Source organism: Neopsephotus bourkii, unplaced genomic scaffold (genome assembly GCF_033783945.1).
Source record: "Neopsephotus bourkii isolate Nb327-2 ecotype Australia unplaced genomic scaffold, CSIRO-AGI_Nbou_v1 NB_1760, whole genome shotgun sequence".
NCBI lineage: Eukaryota > Metazoa > Chordata > Aves > Psittaciformes > Psittacidae > Neopsephotus > Neopsephotus bourkii.
Window position 1 is genome coordinate 7810300 of NW_026902234.1, and position 16492 is coordinate 7826791.

The following is a 16492-nucleotide window of genomic DNA, read 5'->3' on the forward strand; positions in this document are numbered from 1 at the left end:
ATGGACTTGGCCAGGGTAAACTGTCACTCTTCCAAAATCATTCCTGGGCATGGCTTAGAATTTTGCATGGGCCAGGAATCATTCCCAGTGAGTAATCTGGATGCTGCCATACTGCCTGTGACTCTAAGAGACTTTTAAGAGTAAGGGCATGGACTTCACCATGCCAGCTGGCCTCAGGACCACAGAACAGACCTGGGCACATGAGGAATACAGATAAAATTGAAGAGTCCAAAACCAGACTAATTTTTTAGTGTCTCATTAACTTGACGTTTCTCATTTTTTCTTTTTCTTCCTACAATGTATCTGTAGGTCCCTTTCATCTACAGCATAGCTAGCAATGAATAGGAGAATGAGAGGCCAATATTTTTCAAGTTTAATCCTAAAAGTAAACTAGAACATAACCCTTCAGTGCCAGCTCAGCCTTGTGCCAACACCTGGGTGCTGTAGAGATTACCAGTCCCTTCAAGATCAGGCCTTCTGAAAGCAGGCATGCAAACACGAACAGACAGATGTTATTAGCAACTAGCATTTATGCTTTTCTGGAGGGCTACGTGAAGCACAGGTGTCTGTGTCTGCTTCACACTGGCCTTCTGAGACCACATGGCACGTAGGAGCATAGAGACCCCAAGAGCTTTCAGACCAGAGACAGAAGCATCTCATGAAAGAAAGTGCCAGCATATTAGGAGTCTGGGAAAGAAAGCAGACTGGATCACTGTCTGGGGACCTGAGCTAAAGCTGATTGCATCCTACCCTGTACAAATACTGGGAGGAAATGCTACAGACCTTTTGTCATTCCTGTCTCTCTGACCAAGAGCTGTTTCTCAGCCCTTTTCAACAGCATTCTCAATGTTGGCCTCTCCTGAGGAAGACCTAGGAGATCCCAGGGATTCACAAGAGTGATTAATACAGACATCTTTGTTCATTCACTCAAAAACAAAAAACACCTAAAACCCCCCAAAAGTGGATTTTCAGAATTTTATTAAGAGCTTCCTTCCATATCAGCTGCGACAAGAAAGATATTAAGGAACATCTGAGCCTAAGGTACAAGTCAGTATCCTCAACAATGCAGTGAGGGGGTATCAGCTGTAAGAAATGAAACATCATACTTCTGTTTGCCCCCCAGCCTTGCATCTCCCACACAAAACATCTTCTGGAATCAGAAACAACAGTGAGTTTTTTTGACAGTTGTTTGGGGCTTTCACTCTGTTTGGGCCTTTCACTCATTGGCAGCTAAGTGTGCCATTCAGTTTTCAGATTTCAATTTCTGTAGCAGAAGAGGATTTTAGATATCAATTTATCTCATATCATTTCACTATTTTGAGAAAAGAACAGCAGTATCTCCCTGAGCTATCCAATTCCAGATTTCCAAATACTGAACACACATCAGCTGATGGAAAAGAAAATAAACTAACTACAACAACCATTTTAAACTGGCTAGCTCCTTACAGACCTGTATCTCCTTGTCTGCTTGACAAAGAACTTTCAACCTCCTGGCAAACCACCAGAATGCCTTACCCATAATTCACAAGATGTTAGATTTTTGTACCCGTAGCTTACTGATAGTTTTTAAACCACCACTGCTCATTTGCCTCACTGAAATTTATTTCTGTTAAGTAATGGCATTATTTTCATAACTTCTGCATTTCAGAGAGCAGCTGGGATTAGAGGGATCATTGCTCAACTGCAGGGACCTCTGGGCAGGATGGCTCCCACAGAAAAAGGTGCCTCCTGAGACAGGCCAATACCCTGGGGCTGCCCACCACCACCATGGGGCTCAGGGGGTTTCTCTTCTCATCCTTCAATATCAGGGACTGCTCTTATGGGAGTGCCAGGCACCAGATCCTTGCCTTTACTTGCACTTGGTTGAGCAGATGTGCTCTTTTAGTCTGTGCCAGGGATGCTGAAGAAACTGTTACTTGAACCAGCCACTGCATCTCTGTCTCTCTCATTCACTAGGAAACTCAGAACACATAATAAACTGGCTGTAAGTATTTGGCTGACAGCAACCTGGAATGCTGTGGTTGCTACAAAACTTGAAAGGAAGTCCAGATACTAGAAAATAAAGTCCTGAATACTATGGAGAGATGCCTGAAAGACAGGAATTGTTAAATAAAAATTTAAAAAAAAGATAATCTGAATTTTATTTGAAATTAAGGAAGCTGGGAAAGCACAGTTATGAGAATAAAATGAACTGTACTGGTGGACTTGGCAGTGTTAAATTTACTGTTAGACTTTATGATCTTAAAGGCCTTTTCCAACCTAAATGGTTCTATGATTCTATGATAATTCCTGCCATGCACCAAGAGAGTCTTTTCTAGTTATTAAAGCTTTTATCTCATTTGCACCAAGCTCATAATCAGTTTTTGAATCCAAATGTCAGCTTAGTTTTACTTCATAAAGCAGGCCTCCAAGTCTTACCATTTCTGCATTTCTGCTTTTTTCCTCCTCTGTGATACCAGTGTTTGCTTCCTATTTTTCCTTCTGTGTTTTGCCCTCTTGGAAGCATCACCTTGACTAACACCACAGGAAGTCCTGGGCTGAAGGGGGAGTGCACATTGCATGCTGGATTGGATGTGGAGGAGAGTGCTAAAAAATAAAGAGCAAGCCACTTCTGGACTCCCACAGTCCTATGCCTGCGCAGCAGCCTAGCCCTGAGTTTATGCTGCTGCCAAGGGCTGCCATGGACTGGACCTTCAGAAACAGAATGTTTCCATTTTTTTCTTTTTTTTTTTTTTCCCATTTTTTTCAAAATTCAGATGATAATTAGCAGACTATATTAAGAAACCGTAAGTCCTAGAATTAGGTTTTCACATATTCTTTTGACTTACTTAAGCTGCAGACTTGGCCAGTGTGTGCTGATTCAGTTCCTGCATGTATTGCCACTGTCAAGGGCTCCCAAATGTACAGCTGAACAAATCCTTCAAAGTGATATAGAGTGAGACAGAGAGACAGGATGTTTCTGTTGATGCCGCACTCATACTGTAACTACCACACATTAGCAATCCCCTGGTGCAAATTATACCTTCCCAGTTTTGTTTAAGTACTTAGAAGGCAGTCCCGACAGTATTTGTTCGAGTGCTCTGGGGGAGGTTATGCCATGAGAGCAATGCTGAACATTTCACCCTGGACTGCAGTCAGCACTTACTCTTTCTTGCGCTTCTCCATCTGCCCTGCATGAATTAAAGAGCTAATCTTCTTCTAGAAATGCTGGGCTCCAGCCTAGAGACCCTGTCTGTCTTGTCTGCTATGCTGAAATAAACCAACTCCAGTGCTGAAAATAGGAAAAGCAGTTGGTGTGGCTTAAATGCCACAGACCAGCTTTACTTCACACTGGGCTTTCTAGGGCCTCTTTTTAAGATTTCTATTTAATTTGAAAGCCGAGATGCTACGGAATCCTCTTCTCTTAATGCTTGGGAGCAGTAGATATTCATTTCAGGTCTTTCAAATCAGCAAGTACTTCAGAGTATCTGTATACTGTCATGGCTAACAAACACACATACATGCATCTATCTAACTTTGTATTTCCTCATTGATTTTTCTTCTATTTAAAATATATTGTAGTGATAGCCTCAGTCTCACTCTCCTTTATCTGGGGGAGATTTGTGGGCTCGTAGTACTGCCACAGTCAAATGAAATGCCCCCAGATGCTGGAGCTGCCCCATTGCTAGACAATGATGTTGAAGGGTTTTTTCCAACCCAGTTGATTCTATGATTCTATGATGTGTACAGACAGGTCTGGCTCATATGGATATAGTTCTATTGGGAGTGGTTAAATCATCTTCAAATAGTACTTTTTCCTTCAATGACTTTTGTGCACACTCTCACTGGCAGGAAGGAAGAAAGACATGGCCATCAGCCTTCTCCAGCATATACAGTGCAGTGGAACAAGTAGAAGAAATGGCAGCTGACTGCCCTGCACATCCCCATGGAGGCTCAGCACTCTGGGTGCCTTTAGCTGATGGAGGCTTAGGTTAGCAGGGAGAAAAGAGGTGTGTGCAAGAGCTGCTGACTTGACTCCATGCCTGTCTGCTCAGGTGCTGCTGTGCTGCAAACCAGTATGTCATCAGAAGCAGTTGCTCTGGCTGTACAGGGGAGCCACACAAGGCTCCAATGAGGAAGCCTGCTCCCGCCTTAACACCCCAGACCTCTGGCAAATCTTGGAACTGGAATATAACTGCTTTTCTTCAGTCAAGTTTTGCAAGCTAATGTCTTTCAGGATGAGGCTGTAGATCTTCCTATGAAACCTGCAACAGCTGTTTTGTGTAGTTAAAAACTTAGATTTGCCATTGGCTTTTATACAAGTTTCTAATGACGCAATTAGCTGATATTATTCAAGGCTGTAATTTTAGTTATTGCTTGATTCATTTTGATATTTAATTGCTCGTTATAGATGATTACTTACTTTGATTATATTACCTTGATTATAGGGTTTGTTTTCTGAACTGATTGCTCTGTCTTGATTATAATTATGTTGTACCATGTGAGTAATTAACTTTTCCACAAAAATGCAAGAACTGTTTATTCTGCTTCTGGTAATATAACTCAAATACATGAAATACAACCCATCTCCTCCCTTTTGCTTTAATGCTATCAAAATATGTAAGAAACATGGAAGTCTGTAAGTATGCTACTGCAAGAAATGCCATTTTGCAAGAAACTAGCCTTTACACATCTGAAATACTGAATATCCTGCTGACTGAAATGTAGGGTGTTTACATTTTACTCTTTTGTATTAATTTTACATTAAAGAGAAGGAAAAGAGGCTGCATTACATGCATCCAGTGGAACTATATGTATATATATCTATACTGAATATCTACATATACAGATAAAACACTAGAGGCTTAATTAATGCTGCAGTGTTGATTTTAATTTTCAGGGCATGGCGCACACACTGACCCGTTAAGATCTAAGTAATGTAATAACAACTCAATGTCTAAAATTCTTATGGTATTGAGCAGAAAACACACAGAAGGTCAGTGTTTATGCCCAGCAATTTGCCATGAAAGCTTGCCGACACGCATCACAGCACACTGGAAGCTAGGCTGACAGAACTCACCCAAATGGAAGGAACTGCAGGACTAGGCCCCAGATAATAACAGTAAAAAGTCATGAGAGTAGCCCCAAGGAAGACATGAGTTATGAAATTAAGATATTCTAAACAATCAGTGAGATGATTCATGCATACCCTGGCTGCTCAGGTACAATGAGCTTTTCCCCATCTCTGCTAGCTTGCCATTTTGAAGCTCATGTGTGTTTCTGAAGATCAGAATTGTTAAAATACATAGTGTTCAGTACTCCAGAGGCAAAAAATCCACTTGATATACTGCTGGCTGGGAGTGTGGAGAGAACTGCACCAAGGTATACACATCACAAAATTCTAGATAGGTTCAGGAAACAAAAATAAGTTATTTATGATATCTTAAAAATGTTTTTTTTTAAACTTGTAATTCCTCATCAGACTAAATATATTACAAGTGTGAACCTTCATAATCTATCTGGTGAACACATGTTAATAGGCTCTTAATAAAGCCATAAATGTTTATCAGTCAAAACTATTCAGTACCTGGGAACATGGACATTATTTGCAACTGAATAATCATCAGAGAGAGAAATTCCTGCTATGTGATATTATTATTCATAATAATGATGGTTTCTTCTTAAGATGAAACAAATAATACCTCTGCCTTTTTGAAATCTTTTGCTAGGGCAAAATGCAGCATACTTAAATACCCTAAATTTTTACTCTAGTAGAATGTAAGAACTTAAATGTGCTTTGCTTATTTCGATCCATGTAAGCAAACAGCACCTTTTCCTTTCCTTCACTTCACTAGTTTCTGCACAGGGCAACTCAAAGCACTGGTTTTCCTTTGAGAAATGGTGGGAAAAAACTGCTAAGCATTTTTGCTGTAGTCTGTAGTCTGCAGCCTGCAGGTGATTACTCCCTCTTCTATGTATCTGAGTACCTGCTTTGAAATTTTTTCACAGAACAGAAACATCTGTTGATAATCTAGAAACATTTCTGAGAATAGGAAACAATTAAGGAAATTATGCTGGTAGCACATCAGAGGAAAGAAGATTATGCTTTTCAGAGCAGACTGCAAGCCCTTTGCCCAGGGTACTCACCTTTCTTAGGATAAAACTGTAATTAACTTGCTTTGTATGCTTTGCATAAATTCCATCGTGGCTAGTGCTTTGTAAAGTAAGGTTAAAGATGGAAGTAGACAGTAAATCTCCCATGATCCAAGCTGCTATGCTACATTGCTAAATAAATTCCCCCAGCTACTGAGTTCTGGATGTGTAGGAGTCGCACAGATGCAGAAGACTATAATCTATGGAAAGAGATGCAGATTATAGAAGACTGTAATCCATTTACAAATGCAAAAGACCTATGGAAACTAGAACACCAATGTCATTTTAAACATGGATCAAATCCTGCAGACTTTGTCACCTTTCATTTTTTATCACACTAATAATATGATTATTAATGTTATTAATGTCATATGTATAATGACAAATGTGTTATTAATGTCATTATTAATAATATGATTATTAATCATAGTATAATGTGTAGGATTTCCCTCCATATCTCTGGATTTGATTTACAATATACTCAGTGGAGTTCACACCTATCTAATTAAAATGGATGCAAAGCTAAAAAAGAAATATTTAATTTTTGGAGCCAAAGAAACTGGAAGAGCTGGATTTGCTATTACCCCAGTACACTAAAAATTCTGCCTTTTTGTATCTTTATTTTACTGAACCTACCTAGAATTTGTTGTGCACTGACATTCTGCTCTCTGTGAGACAGGGCTGTGTAATTAAATGTCAGTGTTACTTAGCCACTAGATTTCATATCCTCAAACGTGTGGGTCATTCACTTAACATTTTCTAGCAGCAAACTCCTAATTTAAAATAAAAGAGTATTTTTCCTCCCTCCTATGCATGAAACTGTAGTAAAATGTCCCTTAATGCATCTTAAGGGAATTTTTACCTCAAAGGTGGATTACTGCAGCTTGAATGACCAAAATAATGACGCTGAAGAAGGATCTCAATGTGGGCCATTACATCTCAGTGAGGGAAGTCAATGGACCAAGGCTTGTGTCACTGGACTAGGGGAGGCTGGACCAATACTTGTTTTTCTCAGCAGGGCAGGCTTTTGTTCTGCACAGTGGTGCAGATGAAGCGCTGGGACTGCCTGAGACAGCCTTATCTCTGCCTGCGTCCTGGGGCTCCACAACAACAGGAGACCATGTGGTAGATACAGAGACATGCTGCCTGGAAAGGAAAGGGGAATCTCTCTCTGTAGTTTCCATCAAGTGAATTTCTCTTTGGCATCCGAACACAATGTGTGTGCTGCCTACTGGTTTAGAGATTTGTTTGGTTGGCAGAATACCAGCCCTTTTCCCTCAGGAAAACAAGTCACAGCAGGGCAGAAAAAAGGGATTTTAAAGAATTTGCAATTGGCTAAACCCAAAGGGAATTTTAATGAAAAAAAAAGATAAAGATTGGATCTGTATAACCAGCAGGCTTTGTTCCTGCCAATGGGAGAGGCTCTGCAAACTGGAGGGGGGATCTTAAGGCATTCTCAAAAAAAAAAAAAACCAACAAAAACGGGTTGCCATTATTTTTCTTACTGGAAAATACCTGGCAACCAAACTAAAGCACCATACCAGCCCCTCTCTGACGTCAATATATTCACTCTGTTTGCATAGTACTTACCTGTTCAGAAACAGAGCATCAGACTGCAGATCTGTGAGGAAAACTAACCTGAAGTTCTCCCCTGTCTCTGCATTCTAGCCCAGAAAACATTAGTGAGATGACTGATTCTCTGACAAGATCTTTGATGCATCCAATATATTCATCATTGGGTTGCCTTGTGTGTTACCAATATCTGAGGCATAGTGTTTTTAGTAGAGGCGTTATTTCAGTTATGTTCATGTTAAAGATTGTATTTTATTTGTAGATTTGAAAACCAGCAAACCTGAATCACGAATCTTTATAAATGGTTTTTAACTGGTTTTAATCTGTGTACCCCTAAACATTTTGCAGCAGGGAACAGGTCCTGGCACCACACAGACACCTGCTGACGAGAGGTAATAGCGTTTGTACCTGACCATAAAAATCGTTCACAGGACCCTCCTTTGAAGACCCTGCTCTAGAATGACCTTCCAGGTAATGCAGGATAAATAATTTCACTCCAAGACATCTGCATCGAGTTCATAACTTCTGAATAAGCTCCATGAGATCCTACAAAAGAAGTCTGGAATTCAAATATTTCAGTGACAGGGAACTGTCCATATCCTTGACAAAGCTGTTCTTGTAATTCATTATTGTCAAGGCTGTGCCTGCTTCATGGTTTGAATCTGTTTAGCACTGACTTCAATTCACTGCATTTGTGCTTTTGTGTGAGAGACTAAAAGCCTTCTGCTATCAGATAACCTTTGATTATGTAGATACCTTAGACAGAACAAGATCAATCCACCTCTCAACCTTTTCTTTGATTAACAAATAAATCAAACTTCTGAGTCTTGTTGCTAAAAGCTGTCACCTCAAATTTCAGATTTTTCTTCTCTGAACTCCTTCCAAGCTGGTAATATCCTTTGCAAAGCACAAAGAAACACCAGAGCTGGAGTCGGTAACCTAGCAATGATCCCACAGTCTATGCTTATATTGCCCAATAAAAGCCAGAGACCAGTCTCTAGTCCTGAGGCCACATGGTCCTGTTCACACTGCTCACACCCACACAGCTCAGTGTTATCCCTCTTGTTAAGATTTGTTTTAAAATGAGTCAGGGGGGCTCTGAAAGTGAGCTGAAGTGGCAGCTAACCAGTAGACAGACGGCTGATGAGTTTATTCCATAGCCGCAGACTAGACATAGCCACTAATACCTTACAAAATACCTGTTAGGTACTTCAGTGTCATCTTGCTATTAGACACTACTGGCCAGTAACTCATGGGTTATGTTGGTTCAATTAGCTACAATATCTCTCTGGAAGATTATGGTCAGATTTTTCACCACAGTGGTTTTCATCCTTCCTCAGAGTTGCTACTTTCTAAAACACAGGGGCTCCATACTAGAGCTAGGATGTCCTTTTTCTCTGCTCTGCTCCTTATGTATCAGGAAACTCTAGCATGAAAAAAAAAAAAAGGCACCTAAAAACCCTTCCTTTGGCCTGGGAAAGTTCTTCTGGCAAAACCACAATAATTTACAACAGCATCAATATAACTGTGGTTACTGCAGAGCAGATGTTCACCTGAAAAGAGGTGGTTTTGGCAGATAGCAACACAGACCTTCCAAGCTCTGATGCAGCAGGAAGCACTAGGCATTTGCAGATATCTGTTACTCATTCCAGGGCTCCCAGTCAGGCTAGACACCTGCCCAGCATGAGGAGCTCTTCTACCATCTGGGTTGTAACGTTTAAAGAAGAGTATTCGTCCTTCAGTTCAAAGTATACTCGGCTGTGCTTGGATGTGTGAAGGTAACTGCTACCTGACTGTGGCCATCTGATAGTATGAAAGGGAAATCTTGGCAGATTGACATAAAATGGTTGCAAGAGTCCTCTAACCCTTAAATTAATTAAAAATAATTAATCCCCTGTGTAATTAATTAGCACTTCAGGCATGCAGTCTGTGCTTCCCATCTCAGTGTCAGATGCGAGGCCTACTGCTAGTATCAGAACTGTGGATACTTGACCATTGGCTTCAAAATGCACTGCTTGCAAGCTTTGTATTTAAGAAGTTCATCAATAAAACATTTTTCACCTTGCGGGACCATCAATACAAAAATCACTACTAAACTAGTGCTAGTTTTCAGTTATAAATGCTTAGTGCTCACTCTAACACACCAAACACTAAAACCTTTTGTGGTACATGCTATGCCATGCTATTATATTAATGAGTCATACAGGATGGAAATGGAACTTAAAGCAATTAGCTGTAGTTTTGTCTTGTGTAAAAGCATCAAGAAAGTAAAATGCATTTAGTGTTCTTCTCCAGAGAAGGTAGTTAACTGAATTGCAAGGAGAAATTACTTATTTGACTTGCACTTTCTATCACCAGTCATAAAGGCTACAACTTCATTAGACAGGAATACAGCTATTTGTTTTCTTCTTCAAAGGAAAGACCAACAGGCTTGCCCAGAACATTTGCAAATGGCTTTTCAGGACATCTAGCCTGAAGCATGCAAGGCTTTGGGGTGTGATGTTAAGCTGTGTTACATGCCATGGTCTTATGAAGTCACCCTGTACTAAAATGCAATGACTATCACTGAAGTTGCTGGGCACCCCTGGTGCAGTTCTTGGCTGAGTTGCAATTTTACTGCTGCATCTTCTGGTGCTCTCACTGGCATTAAGCCAAGCTCTTCAGCTTTGCTTTTTCTTTTTATTGGACCCTCTCTAAAAAATCTGTCTGGATGTGGTCTGTGAATTCCACTCAACAAGATCAAAAATCAGCTCTTAGAGTCAAGCAGAGAGGACTTTCCCTGCCCGAGTCCTTCGTTTCTCCTAGAGCTTTTAGGCATGCCCAACTCTCATTTTATCCCATACTTCAGGAAAATGCAGCTGGCCATAGGTCAGTACCAACGTTCCGTGGTTCCAGCTGAGCATGCGAAAAGACGATACAAAGCATTTGTCCCAGGCTTTTAGTACCTGACATCTTCCTAACCTTCTCAGGAAGACCTTTCAGGCAATTTTCTCACTTCATATCTGGATTTCTTGCTGCTAGCTATTTTATGTTCTGCCTGGAGGATAACTACAAAGCTAAGGATCACATGGCAATGGTCATGGATAGGCTTACAGACATGAATAGGAGAGTAATAAGTACTTCAGAGAATGTGTATGTGAAGTGGAACAGGGGGTCTCTGTGTGGTGAGAGGAGGCTGTTGAATTATCTCCATTAGCTGCTGCACAACTGGGCTATTCTCATCTGCTAAATAACAGAAATGTTTCAAGCAAACACAAATGCAGTTAATGGATTCCTGTGACCACCGTATTTTCTGGAATAACATCACTGAGCAGTAGTTCCAACTTTGATTTGTTTCATTTGATTCCATTGGGTTTTTGGTTTGGGTTTTGGTTTTGTTGTTTGGTTGGTTTTTTTTTAATTTGTTTGGGGTTTTTGTGGTTTTTGTTGTTGTTGTTTTAAGGTGGAAACTGCAGCTGAAGGGACCAATGAAGAAATTAACTTTAAATAATAAATTACATCCACACATTTTATTTTAAATAAGCTACTGCTATGTTAAATCAGTCTACTTTTCCTTTGGTATTCTTCATTTTGTAAGTGGTGTGCTCCAGAGCTTTCTATAAGCAAAATGTTTTAAAATTAGCCTTATATAATTTAAATACCTCTTTTCTGAAATACATCCCTTTCCTAGAAGACTTTTTGTCAATTTTATACCTCCTTGGGAAGAAAATAAAACAGAAAATGTGTTTTATTATGCTATCCACAGTTTTACAAGAGCAGGAGAAAATGTGCAACAGTAATGGTCTCCATTCCACAGCTGGAACACACACTAAGAAAAATCTATAGTAATGTGATTTGTCCTCTTCACATCCCTCCCAACTCAGATGAAGTTAAAAATAAAATGAAAAACAAGGGACATTTCTTATTCCAAATCGATGTGAAGAATGCTGCATTTGTTGTTGGATTGAAGCCTGCTTGTCTTCAGCTAGTACTTCTCCCTTCAGGAGAAAAGGGACCTGGAGCTTTGCTATCAGCACCCTGACACTGGATACAGAAAAGTGAATGCTGCCCAATTCCTCCTCGTGAAAACTTTATGGCTTTAGTGCAGACCTGGACCCCTTTCTGACATGCCAGGAGTTTGTCCTTTCCCTGAATGGAGGACACTTTAGTCCAGTTCTCCAGCAGTTATTCCCTAAAGGAGGTGGCCAAAGCAGCAACAAGAGACAAAGTTATACCAGGTGTCATCCAGAGCAGGGCAAATCCAAGCGGAAGCAGGCCACCTGAGCATCATGCAGGGTCTGTATAGCACAATACATCGTTACAATCCAGAGTGTTTATTCATGCTCTTATTGTACAGCTCTGTTGTTTATACCAATATTATTCCTTCATTTCAAATGCAGTGAGGTTCTGAAGCCCACATTTGGTTTAGAGTCCTCCTCAATAATAAAAAAGAAATCACTTTACAGCTTTAATCCGAAACCTTATATTCTGATGCATTTGCTAACAGAAAATTAAGTAGAGCTCTACTGATGCTAGTGGTGTTATGCTGCCCCTCAATGAACATAAAGCAGAAAGGCAAACAGGCCCATGATATTTTGTAGCAGTGAATGGATCACACACCATCATACTTGCTATGTTATGTAGCACACTAAATCTGAGTTCTAGTGTCTATTGAAACATATAATTAATTATTTTCTGGTGCTTTTGGAAATCAAAGCTCAATTAAAAGATTGGGTTTAGATTGATTTTTAGGTATTCTATCACAAAAGACAGAACAGCAAACAACACATATCTAATATGTAAACTGGCATATTCAAATGACCCCACAATCCAGTCTGTCTTGTACTTCTATTTATCCTTTTGCCTAATATTTTAATTTGAAATCTGTGAGCCAAAATAAAAACAAAATCAACTTTGTTCTATGTTTGTCTAGTGCTTACACAAGAAGGTCATGAGAAAGACTCCTAGGCACTCACAGACAGTAATGAACTACTAGTAACACTACTGCAACTGCAGTACTGTGAAAGCCTATAAATGTCCTTTTGAAGAAGAGGTGGCAATAGGTCTGGTGGAAGAAGGAAGGCTGGTTTTGAAGACACACTGGAAATACTCTGATTAAGTGAACCGCTCTGGTTAAGTGAACCACCCGCCTCTTGAAGGCAGGCAGATAGTGAATTTTGGGTTGTTTGTCACTCAGTGACCCCTTCATGTCACATCTAATCAAAGCCTGCCACTTCCTCTCACTGTCTTTGCTCCAACAATATGTTCTCTTTGTGCTGTTGCAATCCACTTCCCTCTAAATACCTCATCCGGACTTCTGGTGCTCATCACCATCTGGTGGTTCCAAATGCTTACCGTGCCCACAAAGCCTTTGTGCAAAAGGGAACAAATGCTGGTGGTGGCTGAAAAAAATTCCCTTTCCTAAGTAGATATGCATTTATCACACTTGTCATTACATCATTTTGCATCACTTCTACATTTGGAACTCCCTAAGATATGAGTAAGCAGCTGGCACCATGTCTAGGTATTGGCATGATGGGCTTTCCTGATGATTTCCAAGGATAGGAGAACTATCAAAAAACCTAACATACTGTGAGACATAAACAAAAAGAAAATGCTATAAATGACACAGGCAATCAAAAATGGAAGATGACAGAAAATTGCTGTACTTACTATGTGTCGTGCTGCAAATACTCCATCAACTATTGCACAACAGAATGCTGCTACCACGCCAAAGCTGATAAACACGATGGAGGCTACTAACTGAGAAGAGAAAAACAGATTGAGTAATGTTCTCAATATATTTCTTTAAGTAAAACAATTACACTCAATTGGCTAGTATTCTTAAACAACAGTTCCCCCTGATGTAATTCACTAAAGATCAGTGTGGCAGGATGCCAGTCATGCATAAGGGCAGAAATTCTTGATGCTGAGTTGACATACCATCAAGTGTACTAAACAAGCCTAAATCTTTCTAGAGAAAAACATGTCAGCTGTAAGAGTTTTTAAATTCAGTGGTAATTTCTTTTAAATCAACTTATTTAATAAACAGCAGTGGTGTCCATAGGGTGAAAAGCCATACTGCTTTTGGCTCACAACAATTTCTACAGCCTTATGACAGCGGTACTACTTCACACATACAGATGAAGGAAGTTAGTAACTAGCCCATCAACTCTCAGAAAGCTTCTGTCTTCTCATATAGCTTATGATAACTTATGCCACAACAAAATCGACTCCCATCTGGCCCCTCAGTCTCAGAGTTGGCAGGGCAGGGCAGAGCAGAACTCGATACATGTCCCAGATGCAGCACAGACGGCACACTGCCTCTTTTAGTCTACCAGCCACAACTTCAGGCCACATTCTACCTCCCAAGTTGCTTCATTCATTAAGCATTATTAATTCTTTATCAACAGGACTGCCAATAGCACAACAAAGTGATGGTGAGATGGAAAGCTTGGGGAAAAAGGCTGTGCAGGTTGGGCATGCTGAGCCTACTGCTAGCCATGCTCCCTTTATCTTTGAGGATGGCTACAGCTGCAGCTCTAGCTGCAACTGAAGGACTAGCACAACCCCAGCTATGGCAAGTTTACTGCCTAATTGACTCTGAAAAGAGCAATAGGATCAAAAAGGCTGAGCACTGGTACGCATCTCTATCAGAGACCAGTGTGCAGCTAGCACACACTCTTGAGATGACACTGTCTTGTTTTGAGGGTATATCTGAAGGATGCAGTGGTGTGAGCAAGGCGAGATGAACTAAGTCCTGAAGGAGAAGGCCCGTATACACCTAAGCAAGATGCTCTCCTTGGGCTCATTAGCCCCAGTGCCATCAGATGAGGGAGAGATGCTGTCACTCTTTCCTCTCTCAGATTAAAGGTTTTTTGCGACTCGGAGGACTCTGCACCTTGAGTTTGGAAGAGTGGGTAATTGCAGGATAGAATGTGAATCTAACACACACCTTCTGGCTATGTTTTTAATGTAATGTACAGTTTTCATGTTTCTGGCATTTCTCAAAGTCAAAAGAGGAACCCTTCAAAGTACCGTATATGATAGGTTAATTCTAATATACAACAGTATTAATTTATAGTCAATAACTGCAACAGGCAAAATCATTTCCTTGAAAACTGATAGAGCAGCATCCACACTTGAGAGAGCACATGGACCAGGTTTCAGTTACAAACTTGGGACCTCTTTGTTATTTAGTAATTATTAGTTGCTCTCTCACAACACGTATTTCAGAAATGCTCAGGTATAATTACCAAAATTACAGTCCACATATCCCTTCTGCCTGTATAGAATCCATATCTGCATTACCTAAATACTGTTTTCACATGTGTAAAATCTGTAAGGCAATCAAACCCACTTGAAAAATTGACTTTTTAGCTTTTGTTGACCTAGGAACAGTACAATGTCAATAGCGTCAACAGGGGACACAACTGGTGTCAAAAAAAAGGTATATGTGGCAAGTAAGAAATCACAGCTACATAAACCCATAGCTTATGGACACACAGGTCAAAGCAATATCACACATTTGGAAATAAGAGCTCTCAGTAAATCAGCAAAAAGTACCACTTAAAAGCAGAAGAATCACAAGTGCTTTCTGATACACTCTCTTAATCTCTCAGTAGCCCAAGACTCTCAGATCATGTAATCAGAGGCCAGCCAGCACCGCCACAGGGACCGCTGTGTAATCAGAATCGTCAGCACGGGGAGGAAAGGGGCACACAGAAGTGGCTGAGGCTGATGGTACTGGCTGATCACCGCTGCAGGCCCCTTGCAGCCAGCTCCGTCCTGCCGCAAGGAGGCAGAAATCACAATAAAGCAGAGCTGGCTACATCACCCTTTAACCTCCACTATCCCTTGGCTCTCCACTACGGCAAGTCGTATCTTAAGATCTTAGCGTGCAACTCATCAGATCAAGAAGGCTGTGAGCTTCTTGTAGAGAGCTATTATCACTGCAGATCAGAGGGATGTGCAGCCCTGTGGCAGCTTCTTTTGCTGCAGACCCTGATCTCTACTGGAAAAAGTGGCAGTGTTTAAAAGTTCAGATTAAGTCATTACTGTCTGACACTTCTATCTTGTTTTTCAAGTCATAGCCATCAATCAGGTAATTAGTGAGCGTAGCCAGGTGTTTCCAAATTGCCTGAGTTTAAGATGAATTTACTGGAAGCTGACCCCAAGGTGGCTTTTTATTTCACACATGAGCAATTTATTGATGATCTACAATCCCCAAACCAATGTTTTCCACTTATGGAGATAGCTTAAATCACCTAATGTATACCTGGCCTTTCAGTTTTACCATGGTGCTATAAGAGATCACATATAAAGATGCACAGTAAATTGTAGCATTAGATAGACAGGAACAATGGAGTTGGCATTGCACTCCTCAGTCATTGGTGACCATTTACCCATTCAGCCACAGTCTGATGTTCTTATCCGTGCCTATAAGCAACTACTTCAGTGAGCAGTCCCTTTGAAACTGAGAAGATAATTTCTTGACTGAAGTAATATTTATTACAATGCTGAAGTGGAAGAATGTGGCATTCAGAGGTTCTTATGACTTGAATCACTTAATACGTATATATTCAAATTATTAAAGGAGTAATAATACAAGAACAACAAGAAAAAGTCCTTAAAATAAAATTACAGATTTATATTCTCTCTCAAACCTCCCACTGCTTATTGAGAATCTGAGAAACACGTAAACAAAGTACAGAATTAATTACTTCTTTAAACTGCAGCCAAGACAGCCAAATGAAGAGCTGTTGTACAATCAAAAGCTATTTTTCCTGAGTGGTAGGTGATTGCTGGA

General features: G+C 40.3%; 1 protein-coding gene across 8 annotated transcripts in view; it reads right to left on the bottom strand.

Moving 5' to 3' along the window:
- Positions 1-16492, bottom strand: part of TMEM255B (transmembrane protein 255B) — a 63511-nt gene that overhangs the window by 21311 nt on the left and 25708 nt on the right. For 5 of the 8 annotated variants that reach the window (XR_009729144.1, XM_061377724.1, XM_061377725.1 and 2 more), the window contains one exon: positions 13357-13446. The exons of the other annotated variants lie outside the window; for them this stretch is intronic. Coding sequence is in view for 4 of the 5 variants with exons in the window: in XM_061377724.1 (XP_061233708.1) it covers positions 13357-13446 (90 nt within the window). In the remaining variant the exon portion in view is untranslated. The remainder of the gene's footprint in view (positions 1-13356; positions 13447-16492) is intronic. 8 annotated transcript variants of the gene reach the window in all.